This window comes from Euprymna scolopes, chromosome 2 (assembly GCF_053919585.1).
Source record: "Euprymna scolopes isolate OS-2025 chromosome 2, ASM5391958v1, whole genome shotgun sequence".
NCBI lineage: Eukaryota > Metazoa > Mollusca > Cephalopoda > Sepiida > Sepiolidae > Euprymna > Euprymna scolopes.
Window position 1 is genome coordinate 194,076,389 of NC_136483.1, and position 9,374 is coordinate 194,085,762.

The 9,374-nt window shown below is 36.5% G+C and overlaps 1 protein-coding gene across 3 annotated transcripts in view; it reads right to left on the minus strand.

The window, feature by feature from the left end:
- Window positions 1–8,110, minus strand: part of LOC145300914 (ubiquitin carboxyl-terminal hydrolase 24-like) — a 237,514-nt gene extending 229,404 nt beyond the window's left edge. For all 3 annotated transcript variants that reach the window (XM_080144530.1, XM_080144529.1, XM_080144528.1), the window contains exon 1: window positions 7,433–8,110. In XM_080144530.1, the coding sequence (XP_080000656.1) occupies window positions 7,433–7,765 (333 nt within the window). In that variant the 5' untranslated portion in view covers window positions 7,766–8,110. The remainder of the gene's footprint in view (window positions 1–7,432) is intronic.
- Between the last annotated feature and the right edge of the window lie 1,264 nt (window positions 8,111–9,374).

Here is a 9,374-nt window from a genome sequence, read left to right on the forward strand (position 1 = left end):
ACGACATGATTCCATTTCTGTTTGATGAAAACCATTTTTTTTTTATTGGAGACCATCTACTAGTTGGCCAGTTGTGTACAAATCTCAAGAGCGATAGGAGCCTTCTATCATGTCTGAAAGTGACACAATGTTCAACAAGCAAGATCGGAGATGCGCCACTGTACAACTCATGCTCTCTACCGATCCAAGTTATGACAACAGGACCATTGCCAGCACCCTCAAAATGCATCACTGGATTGTGACGAATGGGACATGCCTATGGTGATGAAAACAAAGTTTCTAGCCACAGTTACGGTTTTTAGTGTGGTTTCAAGTGAGGGCCACATCATGCCACCTCACATCTTCCAAGTCGGCTTGAAAGTCAACACCAAAGTGTACCTGGATGTGCTGAAGAGTGTGGTGATCACCTGGTACGATCAGGTGGCTGCTGGCAGACCCTGGGTGTGGCAGAAGAACTCGGCATCAGCCCACAAGTTTAAAAAGACACAGACTTGGCTTAATTGACCTCTCTCTTTCCCCAACCTGAATCTGCTTGACTACTTTGTTTGGTTATATGCCGAGAACATCACCAACATGACCTCACACAACATCAAAGCCAACCTGATTACCGCCATCTGCTGAGTATTCGTTGAGCTCCTGCTGGTGCTTGTGGAAAAGGCATGCTCCCAGTTCCAGACCCATATCAAGGCAATGATTGAGGCTAAAAGCGGCTACATTGAATAAACATCAGCTCTACTACATAATCAAGTTACCTGAATTGATTTTTTCAATAAAAGTTTTAAAATAAAACTATAATGTTGTTTTCTTTAGGATGACACTTTTATGGTTCTACACTGCAGATAACAAATTCACTGCAATTGACTCCGTTAACATTCTCTGATGGAAGTGCCTCCGGAGACTGGCAATAAGCCAACCCTCTTTTGAAGCAGAAGGTAATCCCTGCAATAAAAAGAGCATTTGAGACAAGTATGGAAATAGCTATGATCAAACCCATTTGTATTCACTAGTGGGAGTGCCCAGCAATAAATCTCTCGTTATCCTGAATGAGGAGATAATGCCAAGGAGGATGCTTGAACAGAACCCTACACCACTTTGATCTCATGTGCCATGTATGTAATGTTAAGTAAAAGTGATGAAATCTGGTTCACAATAAAAAGTCAAAGCAATAAGATTGGTGAACGATCAGTATTGATGAAGCACAAGGTGTAGTATCTGTTCTGATGCTGCACTTTATCTTTCCTGTGCTCAGTCAGTGGAGGAGACATTCTTTTATTTTTGTCCCAATCTGGAGTGCCCCCTTTTGGAGGAGCTAGATTTTCCTCCATATGAAAAAGCGACCGTATGCCCAATTCTGCCCTCATGTGGAGGCAAGTAAATATGAACAAAGGAGGAGGAAAATGACATTTAATTGGCGTCGGGGTAAACCCCTAGCATATCCCGGCACAAGGGTTTGCTTTGCTCAGAGACATATCTCTCTGACATGAACGAATATGGTTCAGTTTGATCATAGGGAGGCCACTCTCCCAGGCATTACATCCTCATTCGGAGAAATGGCGATTTGTTGCCGGTCAACTGCGGCACTCCTTGCACTTGTTGGAATCTCCACACACATTAAACTTGATGTCAGCAACGGAAAGTATTCCTGACATCGATTTCAAAATGGAACACGATTGACCACGTTTTATTTTCTGTAAAGGTCATTTATATTCCACGAGGTGAAAAGTGTCAAGCGAAAATCACACAAGAATGAAAAAAAAAAAAAAAAAATCACAATGAGACAAAAAAAATCACAAGAATGAAAAAACAAAACAAAAACAAGATGTGATGTAAAATAGATTGCAAGAAAAAGACGTTTTCAGTGGAATTTTTATAAACAAAAGTCAAATTATGTCACCTCACTAAAAACAGGCTCATTTAGAAGAGGTTTTTGGTAAGAGTATTGCTGGTTTATGACAGATTACTCGAGTACCCTTACTGAAGAATGCTGACGGTTTCAATCCAGGCTATTTTTGTATGGAATTTTATTCCGACAAGACATGAAACCATTTGATAACCTTTCAAAGTCTGGATTTATAAAGAGACTTCTGATTTATAGGAATTTGTCAATAATTGTTGAATTTATTAATTAGCTCATTGTGGGTTTTATTTGCTATGTAAAAGCACATAAGAACATCAAATTAATCTTAAAAAAAAGAATTTTTTTTTGTGTGTTAACTACTTATATCAATTATCTTTAAAATTTATATCACCTCCAGTAAAAAAAAAAAAAAAAAAAAAAGTTGTATCATAGCAATTGCCATGGTGCACCCGAAAACATATTACTTTCACTATTTTAATGTTTTAGACTTTATAACATTCAGTTTTGGAAGTGGGATCTAAACATGCCTTCTGCATGTTAATACAATAAGGGAAGCAGAAAGCAGGTGGGGAATTCCAAAGTCTAGAAATCCGAGAGAAGAAACTATTAGAGTAGAAGGATTTCCGGCAGATAGTTATCTCTACAGTGAAGGGATGAGATTGTGTTGCTAAACGGGTTTGTCGGGAGTATGTACATGGAGTACATCAGAGCACATTCCATTAAAATACTTCTAAAATAGGCATATAGAATGCAACATTGCGAGATGGGACAGGAGTTAGAGCTTGGTTGATAATGTGAGACTTATTAGATTGATTTATTGTCTTTAAATCTCTTCAAACACACCTGACATTTTTCAGAAATAAATAAAACCTCATATTATGATTTCTATTCTTATTTTTTTTATATATTTCTATAATTTGAAAAATATCCCAACTGATCGCCATGTGGAACTTCCTCAATTGCCTGGGCCTATCAATGTTGTGTCATACTGAGGACCATCAGTTGATTTGGTTGTCTGAGCGTCTTTTCATCACTATGATTCAGGGGAATGCTTCGAGCCTGCTCTTGGCCTGTCAAGTCAACAGAACATCTGACAAAACTTCCTGATGTTTCTGATATATTCACAAAAGCTTTGTTTTAAATTTGGCAGTTGAAACAGATAATTTAAAATAGAATCAAACTTTTATGCCAATTTTTAAGATGTATAGTGTCCGTTTTTATTTTAGATTGGGATGGGGGGGGGGCGTCCGGCCTTACCCGGTCACAAAATATGCTTGAATATATTTTCATATTTATTATTATAGAGCCAATTCTCTATCGAATATTATATTGTACCTAATATATAGTACAGATTTCAAAAGTTTAGAAAAAAATGACTTGGATGCCATCAGCTAAAATCGAAACAATTAGCAGCACTCCAACCACGTTCCATACCGTTTGAGCTATTGACATATAGATAAGATTAAAAATTAAACCATTTCAACCTATGAATGAATTTGCGCATGACCAAAAGTAATAGAAATATGTCGGCAAGTTGAAATGAACATTTTGTATTTCAACCTACCAACATATTTCTGTATGTTTTATTTATCCATCCAAACAAAGATTTTATTCGTTATAAACCATCCTTAGTATATGATTACTATTATCTGTTAAATTCAGTGTTACTTGACCAGTAGTTTAACAGTTTATCGGTTAAATATTGACACACATACACACATCTATTTTATTTATATAGAGAATTTGTTATTCTTAATTTATTGATTTTCACTTTTCATTTGTTAAATTCTGTTATAAAATAAACATTACTTGAAAGCGTAAAAACCAAAAAAAATAAGGTAAAATGTTGGATTTCCTTCTTTGGGATACCCAGCAGGAATGCCGACTTCAAAAATTTTACAGGACTCACTTTGATCAAAGATAAACACCCAATCTCGATTAAGCCGTCACTTTGGCAACTGGTTCAATAAAATAAAAATAAACGAATCAATAGCAGTTGGATCAAGTTTTAGTACTGTTTTTGGAACAACTAATAACGAACGAAAGTACCCCCCCCCTCCTCGTACTAATTTGGTCTCTGGTTATAAGAAAAGGATTACTACAGTTTTTTTTTTTTTTTTTTTTTTTTTTTTTAAATATTTTACCATAAATAGATCAAGGGTGCAATGAATTCGATGATATAAGGTTTATAAGTGTATCGTGTGGTTTCTGATTATTTTTACCGGACGTTAACCAAACAGAAAAAAATGACTTTCCTTATTTATTTATTTAGTTATTTATTTCTCTCCCACTGCAAGAACTTAGACACATGGTCGAAAAGTGGAATTGAGAAGTCAGCACCCTCAAGGAGGGGCACTCTGACCTGCAAAATATGCCTGGGCAGCCCCGTCGGCATTCCCCGGTGATAGCGCCTGAAGCGATTAGCAATAAACTAACCCCTTCTCGAAGAGAGAAGGCAAAGCCTGGGAGGCTGGACCTCCTAGAACTGCACAGAATTTAACTACCGCAAAATCAACAGGGACAATCATTACAGGAATCGTCTAATCTCTGTTGATTTTGGGGGACTGAAGACAAAAATCCCTAGCCACTGCGCAAATATAATAGAAAACACAATAGCTTCAATGCCAGATTTTAAAATAATAACTAAAATAAATGACGATAACGTTATTAAATTGAAGAACTAAATAATCAGGAACAAACAAGTCACCAATGTTGTTAATTAGAAAATCGTTTAACTTTTGGGAAGAACAATGAAAGGGGGGGATAATCCAAATCGAAAAGAAGTTCGGTAATTAATACGATTAAAAAAAAAAAAATCACGTTAAAGACATTAAATTATAGTAAAGTTAATCGCACATGTGAAACGTCAAAATGAAAATTCACCAAGAAAAACAGTCGCCATCTTTGCCGAGGCAAGCCAAGGAAGGGCAATAACTCAAGTTCATAATTTTCTACTTTCAAAATTCTTTAACTAGAAAAAGTGTGAACTTGAGTTATCGCCCATAGCCTCGTTCTTGACTTGTTTATAAAGATGGCCACTATGTTCTTTTTTTTTTTTTTTTTGATGGATTTTTTCGTTTCCGCATTTCACGTAAAACTTTCTACCGCTTCTTCGGCGCTTCGTGCTTGAATGCTTTTTTTTTTTAATTATTAAAACATGCTTTAAGTGAAAAATTCATTAATTAAGAATAACGCAGAAATCCATTTCATTCTAAATAATTTACGTGATTAAAATAGGAAATAATCAAAAAGACATTTGTTTTTATAGTTAACACATATTTTCGGGTGTGTTTTTTTGAAAGCGATTCACAACACCAACAACGGAAATGCCCTCTAGACGAACTTGTAGAAACGGACGAAAATGAAATGTTGTTGTTGTTGGCTGATGATGATGATACTTCTCAATCTTTTACCTTATACACAAAGATGCACTTTCCGTCCACGAACTCCTAAGGTTTGGACGATATACTCTCCTAATAACTACATATATTTTCACAAACCATGTTAGACAGTGGACTTGGATAAGTATATTTAATGTTTCATTTTGATCAACGCAAGTGCTCGATCAGTGAAGGAGAAATCTTTCATGACTGAGGCAATTTTTAATTTTGTTCCTATCCACAGTCCCATTTTTTGGGGAACCGGATTTTCCCCACATTAAAAACCGACTTTGTGTCTAACTTTGCTTTCGTGGGGAGGCAAGTAAGTAGGAACATTATCGTAGGGTCCGCGTTCGCGCCTGATATCCATAAAAATAGGAGATACGTTTTACTTAATTTATTTGGAAAATGAAAATTATAAAAATTTAAAAAAAAAGGTACTAGTGCCCTTATTGATCCGTGCTGAAATAACGTTATTATTTAAAAAGCCATTCTTAACATGGGGAGGGGAGGGTGTTTTATACCTATTTTATACTTTAACTTTACAATTGAATAAAAAAACATAATAAAACTTTAATTAAACTTGGAAATACGATTAAAAAAATAGCGCGGATCAGTAAGTGCACTAGCACCTAAAAAAAAAATAATAGAAACGTTAATATCAGGTTCAAGGCTTGGACATAAATACTATAAATTTATTCACATCTATTACTACATATTACCGAATAGTTGATAAAAAGAAACAACTAAGTGTTACCAAAGGCAAGATAAGTGTTTTGTGTGTTTAACTTATTTTAAAGCGTTCATTTAATTGGAAACACAAGTAGTGCTGAGTTGTCAAGTTAGAACGACACCAAGATAACCAACATAAGACGATCATCTTTGTAGTCTCGATTATCGCTCAAAACTCGAAAATAAAACAAAAACTGCTAAAAACTGAACCAATAAATGTCACGGTGTGGGTAGAAAAATAGAAAAGCGCGGTAAGTTATAATAAACAAATGTTACCAAAGGGAAGATAAGTTACTAACTTATATTGCCTTTGGTAACACTATTTATTTGTTATATAGAGCAGACACACGGTCGGTTTTTAACGTGGAGAAGATCCAGCTCCTCAAAAAAAAAAAAAAAAAAAAGGGGGGGGCACTCTAGATAGAAACAAAAAATAAAAATTATCTCGGTCATGAAGGATTTCTCTTCCACTGACCGAGGATAGAAAAGGTGAAGTGTAGAATCAGAACAGATACTACAGTGTGATATTGGCCCGAAGGCCAAGGAACAAACGAATGCCCTTTATTTCAATTAATATTACGGTGCATATTTAGATTGGCACTTATGGCGATAAACAAAAATAAAGAAAAACTTTTATATAGGACGTACCAACTTGTCACGGAATGAAGACGGTATATTCCAAAAATCATAAAAATTGATCAAGTCACTTTTTTTATTATTTTATTTATTTACACACACAAATCAATGCTGCTGCTGCGGCTGCGTATATTTTTGGGCCCCACCCCCCAGATTGAATATTAAAATGTATATATAAAAAAGAATTTAAAAAAAAAAAACACAAAAATAATGGGCTGATGACAAGAGGGTTCTTCATTGAATCCCGGGCAATAGCGTGTTCTTTTTTCTTTTCTTTTTTTTAATGGTAAAAAATAATGTTAGTTTAAGAAAAAGTGATTACTCGCGACTCATTTAGATAATGGTGAGAAGAATAAAAATACAGTCCACCAGACACGAATATCTTTAAAAAAAAAATGCGTTTTGATTTTATTTGACATTTCTCAAACGATATTTAGTGGAACTTGTATATAGGACATTCTGGAAGAAAGTTGAAGAATTACGGAAAAAAAAAAGAAAGAAAGGTACTTATGCAGAGAATGTACTATGCTATTTTTAAAAAAGTATTTTCAAGTTAGTTAAATTCAAGTTTTACGGCATTGTATAGTAAATTGTTAGGTGAAAGTACAGAATAGTTACAATATACTCTCCCCATCCCATCGCCACGTTAAGAATGGGTTTCTAAATAATAACGTTTATTATTATTCAGCGCAATATCTTCTCTGCATAAGTACTAAAAAAAAAAAAAAAAAAAAAAAAAAAAACGACCCGTTAATATTAGATTGCGATGAAATAGAAGGAATAAGCGAAACCTAGACAAAACGATCAACAACAAAATAATACTTACTCCTGCTTCCCCGACATTATCGTCAAATCTTTGAGATGGGTTCTGTTTGAGGTATTCTGAGGTAGTCGTACTGGTGTTAGTGTTGTTGTTGAGTCGCCCCTGGTCAGTGGTGGAAGCACGGCCCACCACGACCGCGGACGAGGAAGGCGCGGTAGAGGGACCCAGCTGTAGTTGATTCAAGGGTTCATAGGTGGGGCCCGTGTGATCCTCCGTCAGGATGGCCACGGCGTCGGTCAGGTCGTTCTTACTGCAGAGGAGGGCGCGGTGGATGTCCCTCTCGCACGGGAAGCCCATGCCCAACAGGGTCTGCACGTGAGCTTCGTTCACATCCATAATTACGAGGAGGATAATATAGGAAGTACCATTTACACACACACACACGTATATATACACAGTAAGTATAAGTAATATACACACGCACTTGTAATCGTTCACCACCCCCCTCGATGAAACACAAGCTTTTGAAATGCAGCGATCAAGGACACTTACAGTCACCGGTTTGTTTACCTAGATGTACATTCCTTGTGTTGCAACCATCGGTCGGACACGCCAATCAATGTAGCCATCAAAACGAGCGCTTATGCATTGATGACACTATCCGATCACGCATTGCGGCCGCCATGACAGGCGAAAGACAGTAGTCAGGTTGTCAGATCGTTGTAGACGAAAGAGCGCTTTGTTAAGGGAGATAACTCCATCATCTAAGAGCTTTTTTTCTTTTTCAAACTATTTTTCTCTCTCTTACCTACACTGAGCAGACTATAGAGCAAGGCCCTCACTTACAGCAGAATAGAGTATGGTTCTGTCCAGCTTTAGGAGGTAGTACTCCCAGGCATTATCTCCTTTTTCTGGAGGAGGTATTGTTTTATTGCCTGAGGCGCCCGTATCAGGATATGCCGACAGGGCCAATCATAGCAAATTTTGCACCCCATCCAAAGTGTCATCGGTTTTGATCGGTCCAAGGAGGCCATCTTCCCAGGCATTACTTCCTCATTCGATAAATCTATTGCATCAAATGCCTATATCGGGAAATGGCGGTCACAGTAAATTATACACGTAACCAGATTACTCACAGTTCTGTTCTGTCCTAGGATGTCATCTTCCCAAGCATTATCTTTTCTTTTGAAAGAGGTATTGGTCTATTACCTGAGGTGCTCATATCAGGGATAGTCCACAGGATTGATCACAAAATATTTGCACCTATTCAAAATGTTCCCTGTTCTGTTCATTCTTAGGATACCATCCTCCTAGACATTATCTCCTCTTTCTGAAGGGCGGATTGGTCTGTTGCTTGAGGAATTTGTTTCTGAAGAAAGCTGATAGGGCTGATCACAATAAATTTTTCATATAATCAGAATTTCTAGATGACATTCCTCTCAGGCATTACCTTTTTCTTTGGGAGGGGGGATTGGTCTATAGCCTGAAGTGTCCATATAAGGGAATGATGAAGGAACTGATCATGCCAAATCTTACATCCGCCCAGTGTAACCCCAGCTTCATAAATATATATTGCCCAGGTACTGAATCAAAATTTGTACAATTTGCAACAAGAAAGAAATCCCAAAATTTGATATTGCTGATTTTTGGATGCTGCTTAAATAATAAGTATTTCTGTGAGAGACGTAAATTATTTTAAAGGCAATTTATCTTGCGTTAGCTATTCATTTGGTGACTTTACAGAGATGTAGGAAACCAACAGATGTGAGAAGTTTTCTAGTAAGGTAGAGGGAGCCCAGCTTCTTTGCAGCAGATTAGCAGTATTTTCTATGTAAATTGCATGTTGTCTGTGAATGTTAGACCAAGAAGTTTCAATTTCAGACCATGGAAATTGGTATTTGGAAAAAATTTCTTATAATCATTTATGGACGGGGAAAATACTATAATTTAAGATGTCTTTTCTTAAAAGAGAAGTTGGAAACTTTTTGTATAGAACTTATAGTAT